The sequence below is a fragment of the Papilio machaon genome, chromosome 20, assembly GCF_912999745.1.
Source record: "Papilio machaon chromosome 20, ilPapMach1.1, whole genome shotgun sequence".
NCBI lineage: Eukaryota > Metazoa > Arthropoda > Insecta > Lepidoptera > Papilionidae > Papilio > Papilio machaon.
The window spans coordinates 1,349,365-1,364,313 of NC_060005.1; the positions used below are offsets into that span (position 1 = coordinate 1,349,365).

The 14,949-nt window shown below is 32.0% G+C and overlaps 4 protein-coding genes across 4 annotated transcripts; 2 read left to right on the plus strand and 2 right to left on the minus strand.

Moving 5' to 3' along the window:
• Positions 1-296: 296 nt before the first annotated feature.
• LOC106710293 (histone H4 transcription factor) lies at positions 297-4,474 on the minus strand. The gene is made up of 7 exons (XM_014502314.2): positions 4,147-4,474; positions 3,854-4,001; positions 2,916-3,157; positions 2,241-2,441; positions 1,286-1,497; positions 902-1,171; positions 297-637 (listed from the first exon to the last, which is right to left on the minus strand). Exons 1-7 carry the CDS (start codon positions 4,366-4,368, stop codon positions 331-333), a joined length of 1,602 nt encoding a protein of 533 aa, XP_014357800.2. The 5' UTR covers positions 4,369-4,474; the 3' UTR covers positions 297-330.
• Positions 4,475-4,877: 403 nt separating this feature from the next.
• On the plus strand, positions 4,878-6,539 carry LOC106710304 (ribose-phosphate pyrophosphokinase 2). Its single transcript, XM_014502325.2, has one exon. The coding sequence runs from the start codon at positions 5,186-5,188 to the stop codon at positions 6,212-6,214; it is 1,029 nt and encodes a 342-aa protein (XP_014357811.1). The 5' UTR covers positions 4,878-5,185; the 3' UTR covers positions 6,215-6,539.
• A 3,520-nt stretch (positions 6,540-10,059) lies between these two features.
• LOC106710315 (60S ribosomal protein L36) lies at positions 10,060-12,071 on the minus strand. The gene is made up of 4 exons (XM_014502336.2): positions 11,977-12,071; positions 11,707-11,830; positions 11,144-11,236; positions 10,060-10,233 (listed from the first exon to the last, which is right to left on the minus strand). Exons 2-4 carry the CDS (start codon positions 11,827-11,829, stop codon positions 10,081-10,083), a joined length of 369 nt encoding a protein of 122 aa, XP_014357822.1. The 5' UTR covers position 11,830; positions 11,977-12,071; the 3' UTR covers positions 10,060-10,080.
• Positions 12,072-12,477: 406 nt separating this feature from the next.
• On the plus strand, positions 12,478-14,680 carry LOC106710326 (serum response factor-binding protein 1). Its single transcript, XM_045682990.1, has 4 exons — positions 12,478-12,703; positions 13,034-13,195; positions 13,430-14,041; positions 14,126-14,680. Exons 1-4 carry the CDS (start codon positions 12,665-12,667, stop codon positions 14,657-14,659), a joined length of 1,347 nt encoding a protein of 448 aa, XP_045538946.1. The 5' UTR covers positions 12,478-12,664; the 3' UTR covers positions 14,660-14,680.
• Positions 14,681-14,949: the final 269 nt, after the last annotated feature.

The following is a 14,949-nucleotide window of genomic DNA, read 5'->3' on the forward strand; positions in this document are numbered from 1 at the left end:
CCCTTCCCATTCTCTCCTTATTAAAGGGTGAGAGTAATGCAAAATCTCCGTCTTACGAAATAAAACAATATATTGAAAATGTTAATAATTTTTTTTATTACAATACAATCAATATTATCCATAAAGATATCACATATTATATAAATATTTAAACATATTTTTACGTTAATATTATAAAATTATACAAAAATATGTCTACGATTTTTTTTTTATAATAAAAGATTACTTTATTATGTTTTGTCAATGGTTACGTCTATAAAGTAAAAATAATCTGTAACAATTAGAAAAATCACTTTTGCCTTATTCTGATAAATTTTAAAATTGATCAGATTAAGTATAAACAACATCAGACTGTATAACTTCAGAATTAATTATATTTCCTTGTTCATCAACATCACACATTGTTATTTCAACGGAAGTTTCATCTGGTTGATCATTTTTATCACTTTTCAATCTTATTTCAAAGTGTACAGGCGAAGTTGCCGTAGCTTCTGACACTCTTTGTACTTCAAATTCATAGGAATCTGTGAGAGATTTCTTTGGATCACTGTACCCGTCTACTATTTTTTGGGAAAGTTCAAACTCTTCGAATCTCGTTTCTGTTAAACGATACATACCGTCCTCGCTAAGTTGATATCTAAATAAAAAGGACATTCGATGAAACTTTGCTACAATATTTTATAGTAAAAGTTATAAAAATTGTTCCCGCTGCTCGTTTGCCCCCTTCTCTTATATAAAAAAAAAAAAAAAGAATTTTTACTGAAACTCTTTACTTGCACTATGACATTGAAATTTTCCCATTTTTCCCAACAAAAAAAAACGGAAAATAACTAATTAAGATTACATTTAAAGAATGAATGTATCACAGAATTAAAGGTCCGTTAGATTTGAATTGACGTACCTGAACCGACTGTAACCACAAGGCCACTGCGCCCCGTGAACCTTCACCAGATGTGTGGTCAGCCGAGTTCCCCTCGAGAATATCTTCTTTTCCTTCTCCGGACACATATGACACACATACTTCCTCTTCTCTTTAGGTTTCTTACTAACTTCCTCTTCAGAATCTTCATCAGACATTTCTACATCGCTCGATTTATCCGCGCCTTTTAATTTCCTCTTTTTTCGTGTGTGAGTCGGAATGTGTTTAAGTAAATCGCGTTTTGTGATCGCTCTATAAGGAAAGTGGACTTTTGGGACATACACTTATACACACTTTAGAATTAAATAATGAAGCATTAAATGGGGTGTGAAGGGGTTGTGTGGGGGTTGTGTGGGGGTACGTTACCTGTAGTGACAGTGGGGACAGGGGTGGGGGCGCGCGGCGACGTGCCGGTAGCGCACATGCTGCGCGAGCGCGGAGAGCGTGGGCGCGGTCATATCGCACATGGAGCACGCGAACAGCGACACATGTTGGCGAGCATGTTCGCGCTTCAGGTACTCGCTCGCGCACAACACGCCGCAGAAGTCGCAGCGGATGTTCGATTGTGGGTTCACATTCTAACAACTCATATTCATTATAGTAGGTTTCTAATACCAAAATATCGTCATCCCTCTCATTTCCATTGACAAAACAAAGGTAACAATATATTTTATAAGGAGATTTTGATTTCAGAAACGACTAAAAAAATAACTTATCCAGTACATTAGTGGAACCATGTCTTTTAATATGCTAATTTCAGGAAACATTTAGAGATTTTTTACGACAGTCAAAAGTAAAAACATCCCACAAAAGTATAAGCTAAATGAATTAAGAACGAGTTAAAATAAACACAACTGGCATAATAAATAGTTTGACTTACAATAAAAAGTCTCAATTTATAATAACAGTAGATCCTAGATAAGCGAGAAACTTCTAGAAGCGAGAAACTTCTATAAGCGAGAGACTTCAATGAGCGAGAAACTTCTATGAGCGTTTCTCGCTCATAGAAGAAAACTTTAGAAACTTTTAGAAGCGAGAAATTTCTAGAATTGAGAAACTTCTAGAAGCGAGAAACTTCAATGAGCGAGAAACTTTTAGAAGCGAGAAACTTCTAGAAGCGAGAAACTTCTATGAGCGAGAAGCGTTGTCCAGTCCCGTCAGACGACTTCCGTAAGCGAGGAACTCGGATTAGAGAGAAAGTTACGAAAGCGAAAAAAATATTGCAATAGTATAATCAAAAATATATTTTTAATTTACCAAATTGAATAGAAACTCTTTCTACTTCTAAAATATTTGGATTATGTAACAAAATTATACCAACCTGTCTGCGTATATGATCACACAACTTCCTGTTGTTAGCAAAGTGCTGGCCGCAGTGGTAGCAAGCGATGAGCCGCTCTCCAGTGTGGGAGCGCACGTGCGCTATGAACAACGTACGACGTGTGAATGTCGCACCGCAGCCAGCCCATGAACACAAATTTCTCGAATTGTCTATGTGCTCTTTGACATGCTTGATGAATTCCTGACCATAGACAGAAAAAAATCCCTTGAACCAGTTCTTTTTAACAAGTGAGATGTAACATAGCTTTTTTGTTTTGAAGATTACACACTTTAGTTACCTCGCATAGCTCAGCTCCTTTAAAATATATTTTTGTCCTACTAAAGGCAAAAAGAAATAGTCTTCTAAAATGAAGTCTATTTGGCACACTTGATCATCAATTGGGTATTTAAACTATACTCAGTGTAGATTTCTTATGCTCCAAATAAACAAACAAACTTAACAAATCTGAATTAGTATGAGACACTATGAAAGGTTAAAAGTGTGAAGCAATTTATACTTATTTATAACACGACCAGGAATATAAAACACCACATCATATTGCAGAAAAACATTGAACTAATTTTAGAAAGTGATAAATGTGATAGTGATGACATCATAACAGTTTTCTATTTTCCTGGACAGACTATACAAATTAAATTACATTAATTAACTTACGTCTATTGATTGATATGTCTTTGTACAGCCAACCCATAGACAGCAATGTTCACTTATATTACTTGGCAATTGGTTCCTCTTACTCGAATCTTTCTTACACTCAGCCAGGTTCAATGTAGCTCGTCCATTTAAACCGATAGCTAAGAGCTTTGCGTGGTATGCATGGTAGTTGATATGACGGACCATTTCGGATAAGTCGACAGTCTTGTGTCCACATGTATCCCATAAGCAAAAATATTGATCTGTAATATTAGATTTTTAATCTGTGTTAAATATATTTTGTACAGGTAAATATTACTGGTTTGAAAAAAAAAATAGTAAAGTAGTTTTTTTTATAAGAGTAGGAGGCAAATGAGCAGCAGGAACACTGAGACATGCAACACTAGAAATATTACAGATGTGTTGACAGCTTTAATAGTTTTAAGTTCTATAAAATCCTTCTTTAGATTAAGAAAAAATTCATAAAACTTAATAACAATATCAGCTGTTATAAACGAGACAAAATATACTACAGACATCTATCTATATATATATAAGAAAGTTGTGTTAGTTACACCATTTATAACTCAAGAACGGCTGAATCGATTTGACTGAAAATTGGTGAGCAGGTAGCTTAGAACCAGGAATAGGACATAGGATAATTTTTACCCCGTTTTTTTTTTTTTTTTTTTTATTCCGCGCGGACGGAGTCGCGGGAAAAAGCTAGTGTAATATATTAACAAGGACTTGATCTAATGCCCTAATATCTAAGACATCATGTCTAACAGAAGACATTTAATAACTTATATTATTTATATAATTAGTTGAATTAAAGTGAAGTCATTAATCAAAAAATCAGTGTTCATTCTGGATGATATATCCAAAAACGAGAAACATTAAAAAAAAATTGTAACATAACATTGGTAAGACATAAAACTGATCATTTCAACAATACTCACTAGATTTGTCTTCTTCTTTTATAAGATGCAGATTAGAGACATGTTTCGCAACATGTGTTTGAAATTCCTCATACTCTGTAAACTTCCTGCGACATGATAGCCATTCACATTCTAATACTAAGCCAGATCGTCGTAATTCTCGCAATGGCTAAAAAAAAAGCCAAAAAAGAAATGAAAACAAGTATAAATTCAACCCTGACATAGAAGTTTATTAAGAGAAGGTTATTAAGATTTGAGGGATTCTATAAACAATAACGTGTTATTTATTACATTTAATTCCTTATTTTACTCACAACTGCTTTAGGTTCTGCTTCATTGTCGTCAACTGCCGAAGGTACCGTAGCCTCATCTTCAGCAGCGGCAAGAAGAAAATTCTTTCTATCAGCGTTAGTTTGTATGATAAACTGAATATCGTTTTTATTCTGCAATGCCAACTTTTTTGGTTCTTGTTCATTTTGTTTCTTGAGCCATTCTAAGCAACGATCTAATTTTAACTTTTTCTTTGAATTATCCATTTTTATACTGAATACAAAATTCGCATGGTAAATGTTGAGTTTAACAATTAAATTACTTTTTACAAATCAAGACACATCTTAAAAAATTTTTTTCGCACTTTCGCGCACAAAGTTGACAGTGACAATGACTTTTTAACATGTGATGTGACATTGACAGCTTCTACTCAGTCTACGAAGACACTATTCCCAAAATCTTTGGACACAATATTCTGGAAATTATGTAAAACAATGAAATAATGAAAATTACTTAATAAAATCTTGCAAAAGTGCATAAAGTTCGTCTTGATTTATTTATTGGATAACTTGAGGAAGAAAAGATTTTTTTTTCAATCCCGTTCGGATAATTTTAAAGAAGCGAACTTATGGCTTATATAATAAGGTTTCTTAAAACGTTAATCCACTGTTTATGTCAACATATTTTATAAAATAAGTCCGCACTTAAAAAATATTGGGAGTTCGGTATATTTTCAGTTATTATTTTACTTTATATTACCATTAAAATTACAAGTTTCTGCAGGGTCCTTAGGATATTGGCCTTTCTCAATCTGTCATGGTAATTTTGGTTTGGTATTGTCATTTAGTAAAACTAAATAAAACGTGCGTGCAAATTCACTTTGCTGCTCTTTGAAAGTTTAAGGCCCCGTGGTGTACGGGTGTGCGGCGTATTATTGTATTAAAGTAATTAAAAGGCAAGCCCCACGTTGTCATAACTATTCCTTATCATTTTAAATACATAAATAGTTCATCTCGAATCTCGATAACTCAGTATAGCTGTATTTACTACGGGCCACAGAGCTGAGGCAGTTGTCCGGTGCTGATGAAATCAACGATTACACTTGAAGAAGTAGTGAATAAATTAGATCACTTCGCGTTACCCCTAACAACCAGAATGCCGAACATCAAAGTTTTCAGTGGAAGCTCACATCCTGACTTAGCACAGAAAATCGTCGACCGACTCGGTATCGACCTCGGCAAAGTGGTAACCAAAAAATTCAGTAACATGGAAACGTGTGTGGAAATAGGTGAATCTGTACGAGGTGAAGATGTTTATATTGTGCAAAGTGGAAGCGGTGAAATTAATGATAACTTAATGGAGCTACTAATTATGATTAATGCTTGTAAAATCGCGTCGGCGTCGCGTGTTACCGCCGTTATTCCGTGCTTTCCATACGCGCGACAAGACAAGAAGGATAAAAGCAGGGCTCCTATAACAGCTAAATTGGTCGCTAACATTCTTTCGGTGTCCGGCGCCGATCATATAATTACGATGGACCTTCACGCGTCGCAGATACAAGGTTTCTTTGACATACCCGTTGATAACCTCTTTGCTGAACCTGCTGTATTAAAATGGATCAAGGAAAATATACCGGACTGGAAGACGAGTATTGTTGTGTCTCCTGATGCGGGAGGTGCGAAGAGGGTAACATCTATTGCAGACAGACTTAATGTGGAGTTTGCTCTTATTCACAAGGAAAGAAAAAAAGCAAACGAGGTTGCCTCTATGGTATTAGTGGGTGATGTGAAAGACCGTACAGCTATATTGGTTGATGATATGGCAGACACATGTGGAACTATTTGCCATGCAGCAGAAAAATTGATAGAGGCTGGTGCGATTAAGGTGTATGCCATACTCACTCATGGTATTTTCTCAGGACCTGCAATATCTCGCATTAATAACGCCTGCCTGGAGGCTGTAGTGGTAACGAACACAATACCACAGGAAAGGCACATGCAAGACTGCCCCAAAATTCAATGTATTGATGTATCTATGATGTTGGCAGAAGCTGTGCGTCGTACTCACAACGGAGAATCTGTCTCGTATCTATTTTCTAATGTTCCATATTAGGTTAATTTGTTAAGGTTCCAGCACTGACAATATTTTTGCTTGTGTTTGGATTTATTTTTTACTTAGTTTATGGCATGCATCAGCATGTTAAACTTTTTTTTTTAGTTGAATTTGACCAACTTGTTAAAGAAATGTTCTTGGCAACATTAAACATACACAATGTAAATTTAAATGGGTACCAAATTTACCTGCATATAATTACGGGCTAATAAAACTTCATAAAGTATTTCAATGTCCATTTTGATGTTTCTTGATAAATCTGGTCCCTTAACAAACAACCTAAACTTTAGTTCAAATGCAACTGCAATGACAACTTGGTTACTTCGGGAAAAAATTTAAATGTTGCAATTAAGTGGTCAATACTTGTTTGTTTTAATGCAATTATTTTCATTTCTATTAGTAATCGTAAACTTTAGTTTTAAACCATAATCTCATAAGTTAAATGTAAAGATGAATATAAACTAGAGCTTTTCTCACGCATTCTTTTGAATGCTAAAATGTGTAGTATGTCTGGTTCGTGAAAGGGAAATACTAGAAAATGTAGAGAGGCTTGTTCTGTTACAAGTAAATGCTCTAGTTTGTACTCACCTTAAGGATAGCATCTATTATTTAGTTATCATTAAAAGCAATTCAAAAATATTTTTTTCTTAAATATTTGAGTTTGTATGTACTTTTTAATTGAAAAAAGGAGACAAATAACTTGATATAAGGAAAGTTTTCATATTATTTTAATTCGCATTTATGTTTTATTGGTTATTTTTCATAGCTGACTAATTTTCATTATTCAAAAGACATATTAGATTTAATAATAGATACAATATTGTAAGTTAATTAATTTTTGTTTACAAAATAATATGGATTAAAAATTTTAGTTAGAACACAAAATATATAAGGCTTTAATAGCTTTTGAATAAAGAACACAACACATTTGACCCTATCATCTGGACCGGGAGACTATTTCGTGCGGAAAAATCTTAGTGTGTCATGGAATGTGTTAATGTTATTTTACTTGGGTAGTAAAAGATGTCTACTGGTTATTTTAGATAATTAAAAACCTTTTTTTTTAGTGTGGGTAGTATCAAATTTTTCTACTATCTAACTCGCCAGTGAAACTAGCAAATACGAATTACAGATTGTCATCTTTTACTATCCATGTTTGTATTATTAAACATTTTTGTAATGTGATTTGCAATAAACTATTTCTAATGCATTGGCTCTGCGCCTGATATTTGTAAAGAGATTTTTCTAAATTTCTAGTACCAATGTGTATTTAGTCCATTCGAGAATATTTAGGTAATAAAAAAGCGAATTGCCGTTCCCTTCGATTTTTCATCTTTTATTTATTTTTCCTAAAACCAACTCGTAGTTATCAAAAAAGCCGATCTAAAAAACTATATCGTATATGAAGTTTATTTTATTATTTCGGGATAAACTCAAAAACTACCGAATCAGTTATGATAAAGTTTTATAACTATGTGTAATTTGGTCCAACCTAAAGACAGAAGTGTTATTAATTACTAGATTATTGACCTTATTTTTTTTTTACCATTTTAATACAGTTTCAAAAGAAAAAATATTGCGTTGTGTAAATATAACTTCAACATAATAATAATATTACATTATCAATAATTGTTTATATACCAATTAATAGAACGAATCATACGAACATCTGTCGAAAAAAGCAGCAAATACGTGGCAGCTCTCCAGATGATCTGTGGCCACATCAAAAATAGTAACGATATATAAAAAAGTCTGTACAATCAGTCTAAATCTGCGCGGAAGTGTCTTGGGCATTGTCTGGACGGATTGATAAACGTTGGTTAATGCTCAATTTAACTCGCAACATTAAAACAACGGCAACAAACACATTAACTAATTTCATCTAACTCAAGCCCGGGTGACTTAGACTGTATTTATTTTTAATTCCGCACGAATAAAGTCGCGAGCAACTGCTAGTAAAAATAATGTTAATAAAGTCTCAGTGACATTTATTGTGTATGTTTATCAAAGTTTTGTTACATCAGTGTTATCAATATACTTGACCCTGGGTCGCGTCTGATGTAAAATGTTTGTTTGTGGGCCCGTCATGTCGTCATACGAATAAAGAAAACAAAAACGCATTTATAATAATAAAATAACCAATGTCACCGATTAATGCTAAACTTTAACAATATGTCTTAAATTGTGTGTTGTTTCGTGTGCGAGCTACTATTAAACTTTGACTTACAATGTTTAGGTTGAAAAACAAAAAAAAAATATTCCAACACAGTATGATATAGTAATTGATAAGAAGTTTATTATCGTTAAACAATTCCCAGTTTTAGATAACTTCTTGACCTTCTGTATGCGAAAGTTGACTTTAGAGACATCGTATTTATTTAGGTACATTTGTAAGAAATTGTGATTTTAGTTTCAGAAGAAGACATCAAGTAAGGTCTAGTCTATTCATATATTTGTGGCAAGCAGGTTTTAACTAATATTAAATAGTACTTAATCATAAATGTCTGAGACTTTAATTAGTTTACATATATGTTAATGTAAACATAATCTTCGGGATATAATGTGCGTAATAAAATGACCTTGACAACACCGCCCAATAAAGCATACTTTATACTTCATAAATATAAACAGGTTAAAAAAACTAACTCATGGTGGCCTTGTGAACACAAAAAACAATACGAATTGTTACGACATTATTCAGGAAGGAATAATATTTTATATTTGTTAGTTTGAAAAAAAAAACATATCGTCACTTTTGTTGGTTATGGCTGGTATAGTCTAAGAGCCAGCATAAAAAAATCATCAGATAAATTATTTGAAACATTTTCTGCCTTTCCGTTATATTACTGATCAATTTTTTTTGCTGTACCAACGATAAAGCATGTCGTAATTTGTTCGTGTAAGCGATCGTTCATCTTTATCGCAGCGTATCTGACAATATTTACTTCCTGTTAACTAAAAGAAAAAAACACTACTAAATATCTTATATTTCGTAAACAAAGAAATAAAAACAAGGGCCAAAAAGTTACAAGGAGATGAATTGATCTTGTATCGCAAAACCGTGGGTTTCTGAGATGAAATCTCTCTTTAAAACATATTGTTCTCTCATATTTTGGTCTCGGAAACAACGGTGTTAAAACAGTTGTTACTCAAATTTCCGTTTTGAATCAATTTATAATAATCTATATATATATATAAAAGAAAGTCGTGTTAGTTACACTATTTATAACTCAAGATCGGTCTAACTGATTTAGCTGAAAATTGATGGAGAGGAGCTTAGAACTAGGAGACGGACATAAGAACTTTTTTATCTTGAGTGCATTTTCTTTTATTCCGCGCGGACGGAGTCGCGGGTAAAAGCTAGTAACTCTATAAAAAGGAAATTATTTTGATTAAATGCTGTGTTTAAACAACGTGTACATTTTATTCAACATATTCCTACATAAGAACATAAGTCCAAATGAAAGTTCAATAAACAAGATGTGATATTTGCTGACGTATTTCGATAACCTAACGCACTTTGCCCTATGAATAGGGGGTGCCATTTTGCATGAATTGTTTCTAAATAGTTAACACAAGTTAGTGCAAAGACAGTTACTTAGCATATGCACAAACAGCCGAAAACTATTTTCAAACTAATCAAAAGGTACTTCTTAAAATTTTCAGCAGAGTAAAAATTTTTTTTACACTTATATGATTCAAATTCATATTATGATTGCAAATAATTAATTTAATTGTGACAGAATGGAAAAGAAGATGTCAGAAAACAGCAGTTAAAAGGGTTAAAAATGTATTTAAAACTGATTATACCTACTTAGATTGTGGAAATAAATAAAAATACCATATAAAAGCTAAGTTTTATTTTTTTACTTAGTGTGTGTGGTCGTGTGGTGAGCCTGAGCGGCGGCTTTACGCATCTGCGTCAGTACGTTGCTCATCTCTTCTCGCTTCCTCTTGGCACGGATGTGAGTGCCTAGACGACGCTTCAAAAACTTGAGTGCACGCTTGTCCTTTGACACCTGTGGACATTGGAATTTTTTTTTATATAAGAAGCAAACGAGCAGCGGGAACACCAAGGTGTTCATTGACGGCCATGGACATCTGCAATACCAGAGGAATCGCAGATGTGTTGAAGGCTTTTGAGATGGTGATACGCTTGCTTCTTGAAGGACCCTAAGTCGCAGAGGTTTGGAAATACCGCCGAGGACAGACAATTCCACAACATGGTGGTATGCGGTAGAAAGCTATACGAAAACCGCACGGTTGTAGATTGCCAGCCATCGAGAAATTGTTGAAAGACTGATGACAGTCTAATACAGACATGAGGGTAAATGAGGGTAATAAAATTTTATAGTAATTTTAATTTATATCCATGCAAGGAAGCGTTACATGAAATTTGTCAGCATGGGATTGTTACAACTAAGATTTATAGAAAAGGGTTACATCTAAGATGATTGGAGAGATGTAACTATTTTTGGATTAGTTATATTATTATTATTGGTACAGCTTCTAACATTTCGAACTGCAAATGTTTTGTTTTTTGCATAGCATTATTTCAAGATTTATCAAACAAACTACAAAAGTAACCAATATTATATAGAAACTAGCTGTCGGTCGCGACTCCGTCCGCGCGGAATTAAAAAAAAAAAAAAAAAAAACTGTAAATCTAAACCATTCTCGAATCTCCACGAACACACACAAAAAATTTCATCAAAATTGGTCCAGTCGTTTAGGAGGAGTTCAGTCACATACACACGCACACAAGAAATATATATATTAAGATTAAATTAAACAAAAAGTTTAATAATATGACACTATTCTTAAAAAACATTTCTGCATTGTATGATCAGAATCTTGTGCAAACATGTTGAATAGTATTTCCTTAAATTTTTAGAAGTTTTTATCCTAGCATACAATAAAATACATTACCTTAAGCAACTCCATAGCCCTCTTTTCGTACTGTGCATGTCCTACAACCTCACGGACCAAGTCACGCACAAACTTTGAGTGTTTTGTTTGAAGCTGAAATGTGAAACATAAAAATTTGAAATTTAATATACTCTCTCATAAGTATCTTTAATGATCAAGGGAGTATTTATTCTGTAATTTTTTTCATTAAAAAAATTATCTTCAGTAGTGGATTTTCATACTATCCTTTTAAGCACATTTACACTCTTTGTTTTCAGTAATTCTCCAACCAACTTGTTGGAGAACTAATTATTAGACGCCTAAATATATTGATGTAATGTTAATAACTAACTTTGTTTATTTATCGTTTAACTATCCCTGTGTATTCACAATAAACAGACAACAATTTACATTTCTAATTTAAACTATGTCTTTCCAATTTAATAAAATCCTTGTTATGTTGTTAAATAACACGAAATGGTACATGAACCGGTTCAATGAACAGGAGTAACAATGTTTTGAGAAATTTAATATAATTTTTTTTTATATTTAGAATACAGCAAACAAAAATTTGAATAACTTACACCCTTTAGTCTTGCTGGCCTTATCCTGATCGCTTTATCTGTAATGCCCTTCTTTCCCGCTGATATTTTAGTTGTTTTGTGGCCTTTTCGCAGACCAACTGCGATCTCGAATCGCGGTGCCATGCTGAAAATATGCAACTTGTAAGTTTCAACACAAAATAAACACTTATGTAATTCACTTAGCAATATTTAACACTTTATTTTAATTCAATTAATATTAAAACTCAAAGATTATTTAGATAAATTGAAATAATAAAATTATTCACGTACATGACTGTTTGACAGATAAATCCAAAGAGAAATTTTTGGTTATATGCTTTTGACAATGACAAGTTTGGTTGCAATGTAGATTAGACAAGAGGAACGAAACAGATATACAAAAATGTGTTTATTATTTTTAGTTAGGTAAGAAAATATAAGAAAATATAATTATTAATCTGAGGAAAATATATCCTAAAGCCTTAGGTAACCTAGGAAGATTGATAAAATAAACAATAACCGTACTCTTATTATTTCATATCTATTTAATCTGATTACTTTAATTTTACCACCCCAAAATATTGGCGTAGTCGAATAAACCAATATCAATTAAATTAGTCTGCTATGAAAAACATTTATCTAAATATGAGCAGAGTCAAAAAAAGCGACAAGAAAACAAAAAAGTTGTTTTTGCTGTTGGCAGAACAACCAAATTTCCTCCGTGTAATAAAAACAGAAATTATTTGACGTTTGACGTTTCCGTATGTCTTGTTTCTGTTTTTGTTCGTGTTTTAAGTTTAATTCTTTAAAACTCCTTTAAACCTAATTTATCAATAAAAAGCTATTATACGTATGTCAGTTTTCCTTGGGAAAAGATGATTATTTGTATAAAATTTTATTGATTATCCACCACCAAACGTTGTACGTTCGGATATAACTTTACCTTACTACTATTTATTTTACACGATTTTGAACAATAATGGAAGTTGGTGCAGTTAAACAGGCCTTCAATAATGAGGTTAGTACGTGTTCAAGTTATTTTAATGGATTATATTTTTGTAATTACTACTGATGTGAATATTACACGTGAAAATGTTTATAACCTAAAACTTTTGTTTAAGACTTTTTTTTAATTCTTAGCAACGTATGAATATTATTTAATGCCTGAATTATTGCATTAAATTACTAATAACACATATCGATTCTCATGAAGGTTAAAGATATCAAAACTTTAATAAACGAACCAGTACAATATCTTGCAAACTGTTTTTTATTTAAATTTAAAAATTTTTGTTCAAATATTAACTGTAACTTACATTTTATTTATCATCACTTATATATATTTCAGATAATCCAAATGAAAAGAAATTTAAACCAAGCGAAAATACAAATAATACACAAGCTTACACGTAAAGCAAAAACATTAACAGAAAAGAAAGCACCTGAAGCTTTAAAAGAAAAGCTAAAGAAGAAAGCCGAATCTGCTGTTAAAGAAGTTTTGATTATTAAGGTAATTTTAATTGAAATTACGTTTTTTTTACAGTTAAGTTTCACTATGGAAATACATGTAAAAAATTACTGTAACCACTCTCAAACTTGTTGCAAAGAACAGAGATCCTTGTCATTCTGATGTTATCTTGTCATGTTTTTTATATATCTTTGTAGGTTTTACATATTTAGTAATAAAACTAACTGTGATAATAGATTAATTTATTATTAATTTTATATCATTTGTATTTTTCAGAAATTAAAAGCAAAAGATATTGCTAAATTCATAGTCACTTATGACGGAGAGCTTACAAAGTATTTAAATAAACCAGAAGTAGATCATAATAAGGCATGTGCTAGATTATTACTGCACAAAAGTTTGCAGCAAAAGCATAAATATATAAGAGAAACATTTGGTAATACCTCAATAAATGATCTATTCATGTCAAGGTTAGAAAGAAGAAAGATGAAGAAAGAAGCTAGAGAAAAGCAGAAAAATAAGAAGAAAGAAAAAGAAGCAAAGAAATTAGTGAATATTGAAGGCGATTGGGATGTAGAAGAAATAGTAAATAAAGGTACTGATGCTTTTAAAGCAAACATACACAGTAATGAACCAGCTATGGATGAAGGGCAAAGTGACAAAGGACAAGAAAGTGACAATGGACAAGACAGTGATGATGATCCAAATATTGAAACACCTGGCAGTTATGACGGACGGACATCAGATAGTGGTGATGAAGCATTAGCTAGTGATTCTGAACAAGTAGATAATGTTATAAATAACTCTCAAGTAGCTAAAGACTCGGAGAATTCTGACTCAGAAGTTAAAGAAAGTAAAGTTAATAAAAATAAGAAAAAAGATATTTCACAAAAGAAAGAAGTTATAGATAATTTAAATCATAGCTCTGTAGTTAGTATAGATGTAAATAAAGATAAAATTAGAAATAAAGAGAAATTACATGATAATAAACTTGTAGAAAAACGTAAAATTTTGTCCAAAGAAGCAAATAAAAAGAAAAAAGATATTAATAAGAATAAAAATTTCAATGAAAAAATATTAAAAAGGAAGTTCAATAAGGTTATTGATGAAAAACCAGCAGACAAAATAAAAATGGCCGATCCTTTCTTTATAACAACAACAGGAGAAAGTTACATGTCAGTTGTTGAACCGAGACAACCAGATGAAGTGAAAGAAGTACATAAACAAGGGAATAGAAAATATAGGAGAGCTGTTATGTTTGGAAATGTACCAATTCCTCGGAGAAATGATTTTAAACAAGATAATAGGAAATTTAAAGATCTATCTAACACAAATGATCGCTTTAGTAATAATAGTTTTAAGAATAATAAGAAATTTAGTTATGATGATAGACAGGAAATTGAAAAAGTTGAAAAATTACATCCTTCATGGGAGGCAAAGAAAAGAAAATCAGGTATTTTACCTTTTGAAGGTAAAAAAATTGTTTTTGACGATGGAGAATTATGATGATGCTAATAAAATTATTTTTATAACAATTCAAATTTTATTTTTACCTTATTTCAATCGAAATTAAAAATATATATATTCTAAAATTTCAAAAGTCATTGCTTTGTGTTTATAAAAATGTACACACACTTATGAAAATAACCTTAAATGTCATGTTCATTTTTATCGTTAATCGAAATTGCTGTAAGATTTTTTTGAAAACAATATCTTTGTCGTCGAAAAACTGGTAACTCGTTCCCTTTTATAAACGTGATCCTTCATAAAATGTGAGCGGCCACGTCCCGACAATT